The sequence below is a fragment of the Chrysemys picta genome, chromosome 2 (genome assembly GCF_011386835.1).
Source record: "Chrysemys picta bellii isolate R12L10 chromosome 2, ASM1138683v2, whole genome shotgun sequence".
In the NCBI taxonomy this organism is placed as follows: Eukaryota; Metazoa; Chordata; order Testudines; family Emydidae; genus Chrysemys; species Chrysemys picta.
In genome coordinates, this window is record NC_088792.1 from 286,884,372 (window position 1) to 286,904,381 (window position 20,010).

The 20,010-nt window shown below is 47.0% G+C and overlaps 1 protein-coding gene across 1 annotated transcript; it reads left to right on the forward strand.

Moving 5' to 3' along the window:
- Nucleotides 1–401: 401 nt before the first annotated feature.
- On the forward strand, nt 402–8,204 carry LOC135981212 (maestro heat-like repeat-containing protein family member 2B). The gene is made up of 6 exons (XM_065582480.1): nt 402–523; nt 2,452–2,614; nt 3,063–3,256; nt 5,024–5,132; nt 6,488–6,634; nt 7,800–8,204. The coding sequence occupies exons 1-6, from the start codon at nt 402–404 to the stop codon at nt 8,082–8,084; spliced, it is 1,020 nt and encodes a 339-aa protein (XP_065438552.1). The 3' UTR covers nt 8,085–8,204.
- Nucleotides 8,205–20,010: the final 11,806 nt, after the last annotated feature.

Here is a 20,010-nt window from a genome sequence, read left to right on the forward strand (position 1 = left end):
GTTGTTTATGAACTAGGCATTCTTCCAGGCAAATGGTCAGATTTGGCTGCTTAAATCACACCTGCAAAATGTGGGCAAGCAAAGCCTTATTTTGTGCATGCCAACTGGTTTATTTAATGCATAGCTGGGCACCACCACATTAAATTACCTGGAATGTATATGTGTGTGTCAGTGTTAGTTTTTACAGCCAAGTGTGGGCAATTTTTGTGGGTTAAATTTATGCAGACATATTTGAACATTTGTTTCTTGAAGTGAAGAATTTCTAAAAAAGCAGCAACTGGCTAAATGGTTAAATAAAGGTTTTGATTCTGTAGAATGAATGGAGAGAAAGAAAAAGGGACATTTCTTTCTGGTTTTGTTCCTTCCAGGTGCCAGATATCCTGGTTATAATATATAGCCACATGCCTACTATCCAGGAGGGCAGCTTGAGGCAGTTCCTGGTGGAGGCGGTGTCCATTTTAGCTCACCGTGACCTAGAGACAGTGATCTCCAGCCTCCTCGGCCAACCTCTGCCGATGGACAGGTATATACCGCTACCTATTGCATTCATCTTGGTGAAACATGGATCCCACAGCTTTACTGGGAGATGTAGGGCTTTATTTAAGCAGCAAACAGTTTGGGATAATTCCTAAAGGTTAATAGCCTGGGTCTTTCTGCAGGAAGGTCCAAGAGCACGTTAAGGTGGGGTGCGGAGAGAAACTAAGTGCCATTCTGTTTCCATTAATTAATAGCTGCTTTGATATCCTAAAGACCTATCTTTACTGGTATAACTGGAGTGTATTGTTGGAAACATCTACCTCTCTAGACACCTGAATTGACCTCACTCTGGAAATTAGCAGTGGCTGTTGGTTTCCTGGTAGCATGACAGCTTCAAGTCCAAATCCCTGGCTGATTGCAAAGAATAGAGCCAATATTATCATCAGACCTCCGCTTGGTATCAGTGAGGGTGTGGCTGCTAGAGTAGAGTTGCTGTCCTGGGTACTTAAAACTGGACTGGAAGCAGATCCATCATTTCATGTAAAGATCCCTAACTGAGTTATCAGTTATCAGTGCTGGAATCTAAGACCATAAGAACAGCCTCACTGGGTCAGACCAAAGGTCCATCTAGCCCAGTATCCTGTCTTCAGACAGTGGCCAGTGCCACATGCCCCAGAGGGAATGAACAGAACAGGTAATTGTCAAGTGTTCCATCCCCTGTTGCCCAGTCCCAGTTTCTGGCAAACAGAGGGTAGGGACACCCTTTGTGAAGGGGACATAGGATGGCCACGAATATTTGGTCTCATAGTTGTATGTCCAGTGTGGCAAATTGCCAGCACTATTATGTTGCGTCCCGCACTTTCTCCTCTTGTGGGGGTGCAGGGCACCGTTTCTCACCCCTGAACTGGGGTATCAACTGTCACATTAGTGTCCCAGAAAAGGGGAGTGGAGAGGGAGGGACCTGGGCCCACCCTCTACTCCAGGTCCCAGCCCAGGGGCTATAGGGATAGCAGTGAACCACTTGAACTAGCGATTCCTTCCCCTGGGCTACTTCCCTCTCCGGCCCTTCAGCTTGTGGGGCTTCCTGCCCTCTCTCCGCTTGGGCCAAGTTTCTCCCAACCCCTTGTGTCTGTAGAGTCCCTCTGCTCTGCACAAGCCGGGTTTCCCTTTACCTAGGGTCTTGGTCTTCTGGCCCACCACAGCACTTCTCCAAACTGCTTCCTCCAAACTGCTCTCTGCTCCAACACCAAACCACTCTGCTTCAACTCCTCCAAACTGCTCTCTGCTCCAACACCAAACCACTCTGCTTCAACTCCTCCAAACTGCTCTCTGCTCCAACACCAAACCACTCTGCTTCAACTCCTCCAAACTGCTCTCTGCTCCAACACCAAACCACTCTGCTTCAACTCCTCCAACTGTCTGATTGAAGCAGGGGGTTTTATCAGGTGACTGGCTTTAGGTGCTCTAATTGGCTTAATTGGTTTCAGGTGCTCTTCTTAAGCTGTAGCAGCCTCTCTTCCCTCTACAGGGACTAAGGCTCTCATCATCCTGGGACTTACATATCTCCCACCTATCACTCTCCTGCTGTCCTCTGGCCATGCTAGATCACACCAGTTAGTAGGAATATGGCTTTTCCTTCATCAGCTTGCCTTCCAAACCCTAGATCTTTGCAGCCACATGGTCATGATTCCATATTTACTGGAAAATGGGAAAGCAGGAACTGAGGTGGGCGCTCTGTGTCCTGTCCTTCTGAAGTCTAGTATTAATGGTGAGGTTGCAGTAAGACTAAGTCACTTAACCTAGTTCTGTAACTGGAAACTCAATATTGAAACACGAGGAGCGTTAAAGGAGGACAGTACTTCTAACTTTCTCATCATTGGCAAGGAGAAAATTTGGTATTTACTTAAATATGACGTATTCAGTCTGAGCCACAAAAGTGTCCAGGGGTCACATGTAACTTCTGTTAAATTGCAGTGACATCACTGAGCTGTGGAGATCTCTGGGAGGAGACCCCTTGCTTGCCACTCAAGTCCTAAAGATCCTGATAGACAAGACAAAGACTCCAACAAGACAAGAAGGCCGCATCACCTCAGAGACTGAAATCGACAGGGATTTGGCAGCTGCTGAACCTCTCTCAGTAAGTAAAGACAGACACGTCTTTCAGGCTTTCCTCTGCCCTGTGACAATCCTGATGACGCAAAGCTAGAAGTGTGGTATAATATTGCTGTGTGGGCACTTCTCCTCTGATGTACTGTTTCCCTGAGTCCAGCTCTGCTGTCTGTGGAACAAATACGGCAGTTTTAGAGTACGTGGCTGATTTACCTAATAACATCTGGCAATTAGAAAGTCTTTGAACCAGGTTTCTCACAGCGCTTTGCAAATATTCCCTAGGACTCACAACATGCCTTGGTAGGTCATCCACATTTGTACAGATGTGGGAAACTGAGCCACGAGGTAAGCGAGTTGCTCGCAGTCATTCAAGTTACTGGCAGAAGTGAGAATTTAGTACAGCAGATCTCAGCAGGGGAGAGAGGGTGTGATGGTGTTGGGAAGAGATCTCAGTTTTTACCATTCTCTCCTTTCAGGCAACATGTGCCATCTCTGAGGTGGTGTCAGCACTGCAGTCGAGCAAAGCTGTGCAGGAGCTGCTCCCAGAGTTGTTTCCTGTTCTCCTGCAGCAGATCAGCCAAACTCTTGGACAAGAGATGCCTTTGCCAGGGATAAGCAGCCAGAGGGAATTCCGAAAAGACCTACAACATACTGAGGGCGACCCTTGCCGGTAATTAGAAGGAAGGGAGAGAAACAAAGAGAATTCCAATAGAGTTGTGTGACACTCCCCAGGAGTTCCCAGGGTTACCCATATAAGATAAAGCCCCAAATATCGGGACATCTGGTCACCCAAGTTTCTTTCTCTGTCTGTTCCCCTCAAAGAGCTCATAGACTTTAAGGTCAGAAGGGACCATTATGATCATCTGGTCTGACCCCCTGCATGCTGCAGGCCATAAAACCGTCCCTTCCCCTTCCTTGGACTCTGCTGTTGAAGTCCCCAATCCTGTGTTTTAGTGACTTCAATCGGCAGAGACCCTCCTGCTAGTGATCCCTGCCCCATGCTGCGGAGGAAGGCGAAAAACCTCCAGAGGCTCAGCCAATCTACCCTGGAGGAAAATTCCTTCCCGACCCCAAATATGGCGATCAGTAAGACCCCGAGCATATAGGCAAGAGTCTCTAGCCTGACCCCTGTTAGCCATTATACTATTTACCTACCATTGCTTGGTTTTCCTTGACTACTATGTTTTACCATTAAACCATTCCCTCCATAAACTTATCTAACTTAATCTTAAAACCAGACAGGTCCGTCGCCCCCACCGTTTCCCTCGGAAGGCCGTTCCAATATTTCACCCCTCTGACGGTCAGAAACCTTCGTCTAATTTCAAGCCTGAACTTCCCCACGGCCAGTTTATATCCATTCGTTCTCGTGTCCACATTAGTACTAAGCTGGAATAATTCCTCTCCCTCCCTTGTATTAATCCCTCTAATATATTTAAAGATAGCAATCATATCCCCCCTCAGCCTTCGCTTTGTCAGACTAAACAACCCAAGCTCCTCTAGTCTCCTTTCATACGACAGGTTTTCCATTCCTCTGATCATCCTAGTTCTTGCCCATGTCCTTTTATACAGTTTCCCAGTTAATGGAATGATTGGTTCCTTGACTCACTAGCCCCAATCGGACCTTGTAATCAGGTACACCTCTGTCCAATTAGGCCTTCTGTGAGGAACCAAATTAGTACTAATAGTGACCAGAGTGCTGACTCAAGTGCAAACCCTCAGCACTCTGTCACATCCTATCTGGAGATATGACCCCAAAATGTCCATTACTGATCACCACACTCTATGTCCCCAGTGTTTGGGTCCTGATCATGTATCTTTTCCATATCATTGTACTCTGCTAGTGCCCAGACTCCTTGCAGAAAGGAAAAATGACTGCAAAATTTTGTCCCTAGCAAAACTAGTCATATGAGATGTATGAGACTGAAACTTACCTCCCGGCATCAAGTCCTTCCAGGGACACTGGTGTCCAGGATATTGCCAATGGATGACCTGTCGATGAACAGCAGACCTGACAAGTAACCGGGGCTTCCTGACTCTGTTCAGGCTGCACCTTCCTACTGATTGCTGCAGTTCTGTGCCTCTCTTTCCCCAGGCTTTCTATCCAAGCATTAGAGGCTGTGCTTTTCCAAGCTGGGAATGAGAGACTGGCGAGAGCGCTCAGGGAGCAGAGAACACAGAGTCTGCTTGAAAACCCCAAGACTCACCATGAGGGAGTATGTCTGCTGGTGAGGTAAGAGATCTAGGAGGCATGATTTTATCCTTGGGAATCAGTAGCAAATAGAGTGGCTGAGAGGGAACCTCCAGTTTATAGCTTTGTGGGGGTGCCCTGGGTGGAAACACACAGCTCCCATTCATAGATATCAGAGCTGTATGCTCAGAGCAGCTGAGTTTTTGAAGTGTGCAAGCTACCCCATAAGCGGTTTATTTTGTCTTCCAGTGTTCTGCTAAGATCTGAACTAGTAACTGAGATCTTACAGAGCCTCCTCCCCTGGGTGAATTCCCCAACAGAAAACCTCCGAGTCACCAGCACAGCTTTCCTTGCCCAGGTAAGACACAGGGTTCTGAAGAGCAGTTTCACCATTAGACTCTTGTCTCATGTTTGCCTTTCTTTCGGGAGTTGTACAGTTCAGTTCATAGGAGTAATTGTCATTTTAGATAGTAGAATGGGACACTCCTGGGAGGTAGGGAAGCACAATGATTCCTATTTTACAGGCAGGGAGCTGATGCACAGAAGGGCTAAGTGACTTGCCCAAGGTCTTTGAGAGAGCAGGAAATTGAACCTGGGTCTCCTAAGTCGTGGGCTAGGGTGATAACAGCTGGACCATCCGCCCTTTCCACAGCCTTCCTCTAACATCGGCATCATATTTCCCACTTATGCTAAGCAACTATCTTAGGGTCTCATCTGGTTCTAAGAAAAACAATCGATCTGTGCCTGTGATGGGCTGTACCTGGGCTTTGAGGCCCCTTACAAGAGGCCCCGTGGTCCTACTACACCCTGCCCCAGGCAAACAGCCACAAATCTGGGTCTGACTAGAGAGGCCTCACGAAAGCAGCCAATCAGAGCCCATCAGGCTCAGCTCAAAGGAGCTGCAGGGCCTTAGCAGGTCAGTTCCTGGCAGGACCTGGAGGGGCAAGAAAGGGGGCTGCTCTCTGGCCACAGAAATTCAGGGGATAGCCAGAGTTTGATTCTGGCAGCATTTGCTTAAGCTGGATTTGCAGGAAGAGGGTCCCTAAGAACTTTAACCCGGAGGTGAGGGTGAAGCTAAAAGTGGCCGGTAGGAAGAAGCAAAAATGAACTGAAATCAAGCAGTGCCTAGCTACTGTTTCCAGGGTCCATGGTTTGGAACCCAGAGTTATGGGCAGGCCCTGGTTCCCCACCATCTACAGTGGCATAAGCCCCACGGAGGGGACAGTGCTTATGGAGAGCTTGAACAAAGGGCAGAATTTCAAGGACCCAGAGTTGGGGCTGGAGACCCTAGTGAGGGCAATGGGATTGTTCTTGACTACCCCAGAAGGGGTTCATTTGGACTTTGGGACACAGCCAGAGGCCTGAGCCACAGAAGACTCACTGAGGTCAGCTGGCAGGGTGCGCCAGGGGTGAGAAAAGGACTGTGGTACCAGACCCAGCCACTAAGAGGCTCTCAAGAGGTGAGTGGATCCCTATTATCGTGCCCAAAAGGAAAGCTCCATGTTTTAAGACATTTCTCATTTGTGTGGAATAATAAAGTTACAGTGTCTTATGTGCCAAGTGTCAGAGGGGGAGCCATATTAGTCTGTATCCACAAGACTGTGGCTGTAGGAGGACTCATTGTTGTTTTTAGTGTATTCCATGTCTGCTCAAATTATATTCCCAATCTTAATGATCATATTGGGGCTAATGGACATGTTGATTTTATTTCAGCTAATGAGTGACCCCATGCTCAGGGAGAAGAAGTTCCTTAAGTCTGTCTTGAGCATCTTGGAAGAAAGGTCACAGGATAGGAACAGCATTGTCCGCCAGATGGCAGTGAGAGGCCTGGGAAATTTAGTCTATGGGGCGCCTGAGAAGGTAAGAGAGATTACTGAATAGAATGCAGCATAACTAGAGAAACCAAGAGCGAGAGTTGTTCAGAGTTTCCAGAGGCTGCATAAAATGCACTAGGCCAAATTCTGCTCTCTCACATACCCTAGTAACCTCTTTGCAGTAAACATAGAGCAAGCTGGATCCTTTGGTAAGCTGGGCATAAGTCAACAACGTGCACTTTAATATGACCATATGTAAATGTATACATCTGGGAACAAAAAATGCAGGCCATACTTACAGGATGAGAGACTCTACCGCAGGAAGCAGTGATGCTGAAAAAAACTTGAGTCATGGCAGATAATCAGTTGAACATAAGCTCCCAATACGAAGTTGTGGCCAAAAGAGCTGAAATGATCCTTGGAGGTATAAACAGAGGAATCTTGAAGAAGAGTAAAGAAGTTATTTTCCCTCTGATTATGGCACTCATGTGAGCACTGCTGGAATACTGCGTCCAGATCAGGTGTCCACAGTTCAAGAAGGATGCTGATAAATTAGAGAGGATTCAGAGAAGAGTCGCAAGGATTGGAAAATATCCCTTTAGTGATAGACTCAAAGAGCTCAATCTATTTAGCTTTACAAAGAGAAGGTTAAGGAGTGACTTGAGGACAGTCTATAACTACTCACATGGGGAATAAATTTGGATAATGGGTTCTTCACATTAGCAAACAAAGGTATAACAAGATTCAATGGGGAAAAATGAAGCTAGGCTAATTCAGACTGGAAATAAGGCATACATTTTTAATGGTAATTTTAATTAACCATTGGAACAATTTACCAAAGGTTGTGGTGGATTCTCTGTCCCTAGCAATTTTAAAATCAAGATTGGATGTTTTTCTAAAAGATACACTCTAGTTCAAACAGAGACTATTTCGGGGAAGTTCTATGTTATGCAGGAGGTCAGACCGGATAATCACAATGGTCCCTTTTGGCCTTGGAATCTAAGTAACTAGGAATCTAATAATAGAATTACACAGGGGTATTATGGCACCAAGTTGGGCTCATTGTAGCTAGCACCTGGTCTGAAATATAGCTATAGGTCTCTGGGGGGAGATGGGGTTGATGAAATTCCCACAGCTTCATAATTGCTAAAGAAAACTTATTAGAAGTGTGATCAGTGATAAGTGTTCTTTAATGCCATATGTTTGTACAGGTGAAAAAGCACAAGAAGTTTCTTCTGGACATACTGATCGGGGCCTTACATGACATTTTCAGTTCGGAAGTCATTGGCGAGAGCATGAAAGCACTGGCCAAAGTCCTGAAGGAGCTGAAAGAGAAGGACATAGGTTCTTCCTTCAAAGACCTCACCCAACAGATCCGGACCTACTTTGACGATGTATGTGAACAGATCTCTCCAACCCCAGTTCAACCGATCTTGATTAGACTCCATTTACAATGCGTGATGTGGACTCCCTGGGCATTGCTCATGTCGGAGTGAAGAGATTTTAGGCCCCAGGGAAGAGAGGTGTTTTACGGAGGAGGAGAACATTAGGAGGATGGGGATGACATCCCTGCTCCCACAGTCTCACCCGTCTATTCTTCTTTATTGCCACTGAGAACCTCAAAGAAAATCTGAATACTAGATTAGATAGCTAGATAACCATGAAATGGGGGTTACAGAGAACAAGAGAGAGTGTTGGGCTTGTTCTATACCATTTTTATGTGAGAGGGTTGGAATGATCATTCCGTTTTGCACAGAATTTAGAGATTTCAAATTTGGGTTTTGTTCCTATTTGTGGGAACCCCTCTCCCCAAAGTTCAAAACTCTTTGTGAAACAGAATTACTATTCTCAACCTAGCTCTATTGGAAGCCTTGGCCCAGGGCAGTATGCTCTCAGACTATCCCAGTGCTGGGAACCCAGGAAACTCTGGGAGCTAGAGGTGTCAGGGAGTTGCAAATTTGAGAGCCAGGACTCCCAGGGTCCCAGAAGCTGGGGGCCTGGAAGCCCATGATCCCAATCAGCCTGCTAGATTGGCTGCCACAGAGCTGGATGGGTGCACTGGAAAGACACCAGGCAAGTTTCTAAGGACCCCTACCTGGCTTCCGGAGGAATTTCATCAAAACTGAACTGTCTCTAAAATATTTTGATGAATCAGCAAATTCGAACAAAAAATTGGTTAATTACCGTTTTTCAACTAGCTGTAGTTGGAATCACACTACTTTAGCGTAGAAGAGATGGCTGTGCAAAGTGTATGATGTGATTGTCTCTTAATTTACTAACTTGCGGGGCTTTCTTGGCTGTAGGAGGATGATGCTCTTCGCTCAATGGCCTTTGTCCTGTTTGGCATCCTGGCCAGGCTGACAAAGAGAAAATGGAAGACCTATTTCGCCGACCAGGTTAAAAAGAGCTGGGTCACACTTCTGCTGCACCTGCAAGACCCAAACCCTGAGATTTCAATGGTAAGACCGACAGTGACTTATTTACTAAGCAAAAGGAATCTTCCTCCCAATGCCAGGGGACCTCTGCTATTCCTGCCTGCTGTGGAGGCCCAAATTCTCCCCTCAGTTCATTGCCCTCCTGCTGAGTCAGTTCCAGCCAGGTTGGTCCATGGCTGCCTCACCAGAATCCAGGAGAGGTCATGGGTCTGACCCCGACAGGTCTCTGTTCCTGTCTGTCTCTGCACCCCAGGCCCCTGCCTCCCCAGAACAGAGAGACCACAGCTATGCCTGGTGTAGCAGCTTTCATCGGTATATCTGTTCCCAAAAGACATTGATGCTATCTCCAGGTTTCAGTTGAAGCTCTCCCGTCTATTAGTCATTCCTGCATGTTTTCTGCCAATTACATCCAGATGAATCCCTTTTTTTGATCCTGGAATAGATGAGCAGGCACGCAGATGAGTTCCCTTTGAATGAACATAGCACTCGGTAGGGAACAATTCAATGGTGTGACGCTCTTTTTCAGGAATGCAGAGCTACGTTTCACCTCTGTTTACCGTTTTGGGGACTGAAGAGACTCCAAAGTGCAATTAATGAGCACCTTGGTGGCACAGCCGAGCTGAAGCCCGAAGAGCTCCAGGTGGAGATTTGCAGACACCTTGTGAGTGAGCTGTTGAACTGCCTGAGATTATTGACTGGAGTGGTGGTGTAGAGGTGGGGGGGGGGGATGTGTGATGGATGATGTAAATAACTGTAAGAGTGGGATATATGACTGAGGGTGATGGGAAATGTAAATCTGCCACACATTCCCATTGTTCCCACTTCTACCCAGCCACCTGTTCTCTCTCTGATTTACCTGTGGTTCGTAAAAGCATGTGCTGGCAGTCAAAGGGCACTTCTAGCCAGAGAGAGCTCATGTGTCCCTGATTTCCTCTAGGCCAAAGAGAATGCAGAGCTGCTGGAGAAATTGTACCAAACCACCATCACGTACTTCTATAGCAGCTGGGAAGAGATCCGGGCAGTTGCAGCCAACTTAGCTGGTGAGAGATGATGCCCAGTGTCCCTTTCAGTATTTCCATTGAGGGAGACAGAAACAATCCCACCGTGCAGCGCTGAGCTGCCATTAATCTCTCTGTGCCTCAGCTTCCCATCCATAGATGGAGATGTTAATCTCCCTACCTCTCCAGTGTGGTGGATTAGTTGCTATCAAGTGCTTCGGGATCATTGCAGGGAAAGCACAGTGCAGTCATTTAGTAGTAGAGGCAGGGACATTGTCATGTAGGGCATGGTTACACTTTGAGCTGGGTGTATAATTCCCAGCTTGATGAGACGTACCCGCACTAGTCCTGCGTGCTAGAAATAGAGAGTACTTGCGATGGCAGGAGCAGCAGGAGGTTTAACCACCCCAAGTATGATCCCATCCAAACCCCAAAGTCTATTCTTAAGGTGGCTAGCTCCTCCCACTGCTCATGCTGCCTTAGCTACATTCTAATGTTAGCATGCTATCACTGTCAGAGCCAGTGTGGGCATGTCCCATTGAACTGGGAGTGATACCCCTAGATCAAAGTGCAGACCTACCCACAGTGTGGTTCAGTGCTCCTCACTGCTACTTCATCATTGGGAGGCATGCAGCCCACCTCCCCATAGCGCCTGCTGTTTCAGGTTCCTGGCCACACCACCTTGTCAAGGAAGCATTAGGTTCCTCCTCTTTGGCCCTGTGCCCTCTTCACCCTAGCACACCCATGTGAGACAGGCAGGCATTGTGGCCTACGTCTCACCTATCAGTCACCTTGTGAGATCCCTGCTTCGAACTCACTTATTCCTGGCCCCAGTCCTTTGCTCAGACCACTAGACCAAGACACTATCTTAGTATGTCTCCAATAACTGACAGCAGTGGCAAGAGGAACACAGACTGTTTCAAGCAAATGGGTTTTATGGAAACATTCTTTTTAAAAAATGTCTCTCTCATTCTCTTCAGTGTGGACTCTAAACTGCTCTAGCATCCTCTTGCCCACAGCTCACCGTTAGGCCCACAGTAGGAGATGCCAAAGACCTGTCTAGGGGCTGCTAATATCACCTTGCACTCAACAAGGGAAGGTTTTATTATTATTGTTGTTATTTATTTTACATTGTGTATTTAGGCATCATCCCGGAACACACAGACAGGCAGCGTATGAAATGGCTGGACCTGGAATATCTGCTGATGTGTAAGTAATAAATACAGCTGAAGTCCTGTTCATTAGTGAGTTCTAAAGGAATTTAGCTGGCAAGCAGCAGTAACCGATACCAGTGGTGCAAAGTGCATCAGCCCCACAGCAAAGGACAAATTCACTCTTGCCCAGTAGAAAGTCCGCTTTAATTTTCCCTAAAGGAGGAAGCTGCAGAAGGTGTGATATGAGTCAGTACATCTCCTGGTTGTCCTGGCAATGCCCCCTCCACAACCAGTGCTATCCACTCTTTGGGCTTTATTGGCTCTCTGTGGACTCCCCAGGTGAGAAGAAGTTGTCGCCACTTTCTGCTACCTCGAATTTCCCACCCGCATTTTTTCTTCCAGTAGGTGCCCTGTATCCTGCATAAACCAGCTTGGAGCTGGCCTCTGTTAAACTCCAGGTTTAGTTGAGCTCAGGCAGTGTCTCCTGAATAGATGGAAAATAAACTTCAAAGTGGAAGCTATTGAAACAATGGGCCTTCTTCCATTTACAGCAGAGTGGATGACTTTCTGGTAGAGTCGGGGTCTCCCCCTAGTTGAGAGCATGGAAGGGACCCAGTGGAGGAACCTAAAGCTTTGTTTGTATTGGAGAGCTGCTGTAGTGTGGTATTCAGTGGTAATAAGTCACCGGCTATTTCAGGCAGAGGTGACTATACGAAAAGTGGGGCATATTCATCTCTCATGTATTTTCCATCCCATTAGAAGGACTGAGCCCAGTCTCACATTTTTCCATGTGATCATTCTGCTCGGGTAGTTCAAGGTTCTGTGATCACACTTAGCTGTGATTTGACAGTCTTTTTCACTAACGTGTTGTCCTCTGTAATTTCAGCTCTCCAGGTCCTACAGAAAGACCCAAGTCCCACTGTCCAGCTGGTGGCAACTGAGATCATAAGTGACATCTGTTCTGGCCGAGTGATTGGGGAATGAAGCGGAACGGAGACAAACAGAAGAAGGCGCTCCAGTAGTATAAGGGCCCTACTGTCAATCAAATGTTCACCCATCCCTTGCCCACCCGTCACCAGAAGTCCCACACCCATAGGGAATTACTTCTGGGGTCAAGGCGGACACATAACCAGAAGCAAGATGTGTCATGTGGCCCCTCTAAGAACTCCTCCCACTACCCTCTACCAATCAGGAGGAGTTTCAGCCACTGGGGACCACCCCAAGAGGAGATTTGACCAACTGGGGGGAGTTCCAGGGCAGGGTGCCCTGTCTGTAAATGGTTCATATGACCCCTCTAAGAACTCCTCCCACTGTCCTCTACCAATCATGATGGGTTTCACCCTGATAGGAACGCCCCGAGAGAAGATTTGACCAATCAAGGGGAGTTCCGGGGCAGGGTGACCTGTCTGGAAATGGTTTGTTTGACCCTTCTAAGAACTCCTGCCACCGCCCTCTACCAATCAGGAGGGGTTTCAGCCGCTGGGGACCACCCCAAGAGATTTGACAAACTGAGGGGAGTTCCAGGGCAGGGTGCCCTGTCTGGAAATGATTCATGTGACCCCTCTAAGAACTCCTCCCACTGTCCTCTACCAATCAGGATGGGTTTCACCCTGATAGGAATGTCCCGAGAGAAGATTTGACCAATCAAGGGGAGTTCCGGGGCAGGGTGACCTGTCTGGAAATGGTTTGCGTGACCCTTCTAAGAACTCCTGCCACTGCCCTCTACCAATCAGGAGGGGTTTCAGCCACTGGGGACCACCCCAAGAGAATTGACCAACTGTGGGGAGTTCCAGGGCGGGGTGACCTGTCTGGAAATGGTTCATGTGACCCCTCTAAGAACTCCTTCCACTGTCCTCTACCAATCAGGATGGGTTTCACCCTGATAGGAATGCCCCGAGAGAAGATTTGACCAATCAAGGGGAGTTCCGGGGCAGGGTGACCTGTCTGGAAATGGTTTGTGTGACCCTTCTAAGAACTCCTGCCACCGCCCTCTACCAATCAGGAGGGGTTTCAGCCGCTGGGGACCACCCCAAGAGATTTGACCAACTGAGGGGAGTTCCAGGGCGGGGTGACCTGTCTGGAAATGGTTCATGTGACCCCTCTAAGAACTCCTCCCACTGTCCTCTACCAATCAGGATGGGTTTCACCCTGATAGGAACGCCCCGAGAGAAGATTTGACCAATCAAGGGGAGTTCCGGGGCAGGGTGACCTGTCTGGAAATGGTTTGTGTGACCCTTCTAAGAACTCCTGCCACCGCCCTCTACCAATCAGGAGGGGTTTCAGCCGCTGGGGACCACCCCAAGAGATTTGACCAACTGGGGGGAGTTCCAGGGCGGGGTGACCTGTCTGGAAATGGTTCATGTGACCCCTCTAAGAACTCTCCCACTGTCCTCTACCAATCAGGATGGGTTTCACCCTGATAGGAACGCCCCGAGAGAAGATTTGACCAATCAAGGGGAGTTCCGGGGCAGGGTGACCTGTCTGGAAATGGTTTGTGTGACCCTTCTAAGAACTCCTGCCACCGCCCTCTACCAATCAGGAGGGTTTCAGCCGCTGGGGACCACCCAAAGAGATTTGACCAACTGGGGGGAATTCTGGGGTGGGGTGACCCATCCGGAAGTGTTTCGTGTGACCCCTCTAAGAACTCCTCCCACCACCCTTTACCAATTGTGATGGGCTTTGGCTGCAGAGGACCGCCCCAAGAGGAGATTTGGCCAAAATAGGCCAGGTTCTTGGATGGGGTGAACCACCCAGAAGAGGGTCATGTGACCCCTCTAAGGACTCCTCCCAACGCCCTCTGCCAATCAGAGTGCAGAACCATCACCCCATAAGTCCCAGTACCGGGTAGAGGAGGCAATCTCTTACCAAGAAGACATGTTTTAGAAATTGTGGAAAGGCTGAGAGGAAACATGGACTCCTCTACCACCCCATGAGAACTTCAGACTTTGTTTTAGCCCCGAGGACCTTTGGACTTGTATGGAGAAAGTGCTACAGCAGTGACAGTTCCAAGGAGGGCCCTTTGACTCCACCGTTGGTAGATACCTTGGAACCCGACCCCAAAACCCAAACCTTCGTGAGGCACCCCAATGAGTGTGACGGCCTCTCATTGTCCACCCCCCTAAAGTTGGAAGAGGATCATGGCTTGGGGGAGTCACCAGCGGACAAGGTGAACGGGAAAGACGTCGCTCAGGTAAATGAATGATTAAGAAGCGACGGTTGATCATGGGGGTGTAATGGGGTTAGGAATCGACCTGGCATTGCATAAATCTAAAAACAAGCAGTGGGGTGCTTACACTGTTTTTTGTCTGAAAATCTCTCAACAGCTCGACGATGCCTTTCTCGAGGCCTTTGAGAACTTACACATCAGTAGCCCTGTGGAAGTAAATATATCATGCATCAGCTGTTTTTGCTCCTGTCTGAGATACAGATCTGAAAAGGAAAATCCAGAAAAGGACAAAATAGAAGAATGAACCAGATCAGACTCCTTCATTGTAGGGGTCATGGTATCCATTTTTACAGGCGGCTGTAAAAGGTTGTGTTAAACCAGGCAATTAATAAAACTTATTGAAATGTGTCCATATGAATGTGTCCCCCTCCATACTTGTGTTAGTAAAAGACGGTACTGGGAACAGTCATGTCTCCACAGATGACTCTGTTTAAGAAAATATATTATACCCCTAGGGAAGTTGGGAGCTTTGGCGCGGTGAATCCTCTTTTTCAAGTGGCCAAAAAGCATAGTAAAACGAACTAGAAGACAGGCAACAGCTTGGCTTTCAGACCAGGATTCTTACACTTTACACAAACCGGCTCGAATACAGCTTCACAGGAGGGATTGGGGCTGATGTACATTAAAAGGAGGAAGAGAAAGAGAAATGTATTATACCTGCAATGCACAGGTCCCCCAATACCCTTTAAAAGAAGGGCTTTGATGCGCAGGGCCAGCCATAAGAGAAAGTCCAAGAGGAAGCCTGGGCGAAAGAGAAGACGCTCTCCGCCTGGTAAAAGAGAGATATTTTAATCAACATGGCTTTTGTTCACTGCGGGTCTGAAGAGTGCACCAAATCCGAACTAGATTTGTTTCAAATAGCCCCTACCCAGACCAGCATTGAGAAAAGCATCTACATCGAGGTGCCACCTGTATCGGCTGTTACGAAGTCTGTCCCCATTGATGATTTTATAGCACGGAATGGCATCGATTATATGGATTTAAACAACACACTTCTGTATCTATGTTGCAAGATTGTAAAAGGAGACGGAACTGAACTCGTCATGGACGCTGAAGTGGGCCTGGTGAATTACCCCGTGGCCTCTGTTTTCAGTCAGTTGGATGTCACGCTGGGAGATGGCCTTGTAAGCCAAAGCAACAACTGTTATCCTTACATGGCCTTTATAGAATCGGCGCTCAATTACAGCGCCGACACCTTTACCACGCAATTTTCCACTGGCCTGTTTTACAAAGACACTGCCAGACAAGCGAAGAAACAGAGTTGGATGGCGGGAATCTAGGGTTTGTGAGGCGTGCAAAGCTGACTGCCCAGAGCAGGACGGTAGAGCTGCTGGGTCATCTACGCAGCGACCTGTTTTTTCATGAAAAACTTTTATTGAACGGAGTGGATGTGAAAATTAAACTGACACGCAGTAAAGGCGCCTTCTGTTTAATGGCATTGTGTCAGCATCCCTTTTTGTGAAGAAAGTACAGGTGGCCCCGAGTGTTCATCTGGGGCACGTGGAGGCCCTGCTTACCACTAATGCTAAATATCCCATGGACCGTGTGAGAATGAAAGTGTTTAGCATCCCTGCGAGAAGCAGGGTCAGTAACCAAGAGAACCTGTTTTTGGGACACTTACCCAAAATGCTTGTCCTGGGGTTTGTGGATAATGATGCCTTTAGCAGAAGTTACACAAAAAATCCCTTTCATTTTCAACATTATGATATTAATTTTTTGGCCTTGTATGGAGATGGTGAACAGATACCAACCAAGCCTCTGCAACCAGACTTCGAGGTAGGACGCTGCGTGAGAGAATACATGAATGTGGTACAGACAGCTGGTAAACACACGAAAGATCATTCTCTGTTAATCGACCGTGAGGAGTTTACACTGGGTTACACCTTGTTTGCCTTTGACCCGTCTCCCGACCAGGAATGCGCCGATCACTATTCCCTGATTAAAACCGGGAACCTGAGAACAGAAATACGTTTTGGGAAGGCTTTAACCGTCACCATCAATATGATCGTATATGGGGTTTTTGACAATGTCATAGAGATAAATCAGAGGAGAAACGTTCTCTTTGACTATATGTGAACATGGACACCGTGCAGCTCTCACATGTCTTATCAATGGCCCATTACACGAAAAAGAATTTCTTAGATGTGTTCCTTTGGCTCCCTGGCCACAAGCTATCACAATCTCAGAGACCCCTAGCTTTGGTGGTCAACACGCATCCACGCAACCAACTTGGTGAACACTGGCTCGCCTTGTATCTGGCGGAGCGTAACCGTGGAGAGTTTTTTGACTCATACGGGCACCCCCCAAACAGCGTGTTGTTTCCTAAAAGCATTATGAAATTTTTAAACAAAAATGCCAGAGACATTGTGTTTCACAATAGACAATTACAAGACCCCTGCTCCGTCGCCTGCGGCTATCACTGCGTGTTTTTCTTACATCATTGTAGCAAGGGTTTCTCTTTTGACCGGATTTAAAAATTGTATTCTAACGACTTAGTGCAAAACGACTGGTGGTGATGAATTTTGTAAAAACTAAATTTAAATTCTTGGGCATGCCTAGCCTTGCTCAAAACATGTTTCAACAAGCCCAGACATGTGTATCTTGCAATGATTTTGATAGCCATGTTATCCAATATTCTCAGGCATAACAGACAATGTTTGTTTGGCATTATCCAAAACATTTTTTATAAAGTAACTTTTCCCACAGTTGCTAGGCCCCGCACGAATTGCAGAAAAGGGGTGTTTCCACCTTGTATCCATTTTAAAAGCCATGGGGCAGGGTTTTAAACCCTTCTCCTAGGACCCTCTTGTTGTAAACGACTTTCTGTGTTTTATTAAGGGTTTTTGTCTCTATTTGCCATTGATTTTTGTTCCTTACGATAGAGGGCTGCTGCACCTCTATCTTTTTTGAGGTGTTTTCTCACAGGCCCATGCAATAGTCCAGGACTAGATCTTGCAGACTGTCAAAGTTGATCTTTTCACAGTTTTCTACGTTCAGGGTAAAACCTTTGACTTTCATACAGGCCTTTCCTCTCTACAGCTTATACCCGTATGTTTTCGGGCCTGCCAACACAAACTGGGTGATGTGTTGATCTGGCGGGATCTTGCTCGTGAGGTCCCCTAAATAATCCCCCAGAGGTGATTCCAGTCACCCTCCCTTTTCACAGATATCACCGAGTCAGTGTCATGGGACAGGCACCGCTCTTGCAACCTGTCTAGCAGGTTGTATAGTTCTAAGCGGGCGTAACCAGTGGTGAAACAGGCTATGAAAACATTGGTATTTCCAGAGACTGAGTACTAGTCTTTTGCATGCTTCCAAGACACGCACGCTGTTTCATCGTCGATAAACTCACAGGATGAAACCTCGTAGTGGGGGGGAAAACAGGTACTGAAAGAGTTCGTCAGGGTTTCTCACGATGCTGCTATTGGGTAGGTTTGTTCTTTGGCCGAATTTACCCCACAGAGAATTTAAAAACAGTTTGGCGATTTGGTGTTTAGCGGGGTTAAACCTGATCTCGTGTTGGCGTAAATGCACGCCTTCTTTCTGGTAGAAATCGTTAATGTACTTATTTTGTTTTTCTTTGTCTGTGCACCAGCTGGGATACCCTGAAGCCTCTTGTTTCTGGTGGAGGTGTAATTTTATGTATTCTGAAAGCAGTTCATCAGATTTTTCATTAAAATGCCAGATTTCATATATTTTAGCCACTGTGTACCCCTTCGCTATGGCCGCATTCAATTCCACCGTGCACCAAGTCCCCAGGATGGCCCTCTCCTCGTCAGTATGGGTGCCACATCTCCCGCTGCTCGGTTTCAGCACAGGTTTGTCATAGCGGGAACATAAGCTTGTTACCCACTCTGACAGGTAACAATGGGGAAAAGAAGCCTCGTGGGGGGTACATTTTAACTTTTGCAATTCCAAAATAATTTGCAAGGGGTCCAAATTTGTCATAAAGTATATCGGGGTGTCCGATAGGGTATTCTTGGGTTTTGCTTACGAAAGGGTACAGGCTGGTAAAATCATAATAGTGAATTTCTTCCCTGGGGTTAGGTTTGTAATATAGGCGGATATCGTTTGTCTATACACAGTTTTATCTCAATGAATTTACCAGGTCCTCTCTCTACTATATCTCCCTTCTCCGTCATTTTCATAATCTCTTTTCTGTATAGGATACAAGCCTGTCTCAAAATTTTGACATCTGCTCACAGTAATACGCGAGCTCTTTCTGCAAGTCAAACATCTCATACCTGTGGTCCCGATACCAGTCGAGAAACTCTGCTTTTTCCCTGGGCATCATGCTTTCTACACCATAGTGCTCCATGCCGGGCATAGGCCCCATGTAATTTTGATTTTTCTCAAGTGTTAAAAAAATGTGGAAAATACCCTTTGCACCCTTCAAACCCCATCGCCTGCAGGAGCTTGCTAAGCTTCATGGGCAAGAAGTTTAAAGAGTCTATAAAACGAATGCCCAGGACCTTAACTTCCACATACATTAGTTTACTTCCCTGAGTGATCAATTCTAGGCACATCTTTTCCTTCAGTAACTGTCTAACGATGAAATACACATGGTAACCTTTGGAATTGTGCGCTAGGAATATGTAGTCCTGGAACTCTTTGCCGATAAAGTTCTTAACAGCCATAGAAAGACACTCATCACCCTTAAATTCCCAGGACTTTTCCGGCTTTAGGGACATAGCAAAAATGTAATTGGGAGTGTGCAACCCAGTCTCCTGCGTGTATTCAAAATCATAAAAAAATATACTTTTCTGAGGATTCAGGCTTTCTAAGGCTGTCCCCTCACCATTCTCTAACTTAATCCTATTAGATTTCTTACAAAAAGTCTTTTTCTTAAGCAGGGTTCTGTCACTTTTTGTGCGGACCAGACGGTCAACATAACTCTGTAAGCAGGCATCTTCCAGTTTGGGCATTTTCTTTAAAACATGATCAGGGTCTCCACTGAATTGCACAGCATTTATCAAGGTCACCCCTTGCATTAAATGTTCTTGGGTTAGGCACAGAAATTGCATAGCATAACCTATGGCAATAATAGTGTTCAATAAGCTTTCCAAACACAGCTCAGCACACAAGCCCCGGAGCTTGCAGTTTATATCCATTGAAGTCCAAGTCACACGGTCATGGTGCCGGGGGGCTGGTGCATCTATGACACAGCCCTCAGAATCTTCAAAAAGCTTTTCCCTAAGACAGTGATTAAGAACAGCACAAACAGCAACACGTACAATAGTCCGCATAATTTTTTACGCTCACGACGTGGCACTGGCTCAGTGAGTTCCATGCCAAACCTCCTCCTAAACTCCTCATAGCCATCATCCTCAGAGTTCATCTTCGCTGCTTGATACAATCCTGACCAGGGCCTCCGGGTCCTCTAGAAAGGCATCGTCGAGCTGTCAAGAGATTTTTAGACAAGAAACAAGTGTAATTTCCCATTGCTTGTTTTTAGATTTACACAACCCCAGGTTCCTAACCCCATTACACCCCATCATCGACTGTCGCTTCTTAATCATTCGTTTACCTGAGCGATGTCTTTTCCATTCACCGTGTCCGCCGGAGACTCCCCCAAGCCATGATCCCCTTCCTCCTCCAGGGTGGTGGAC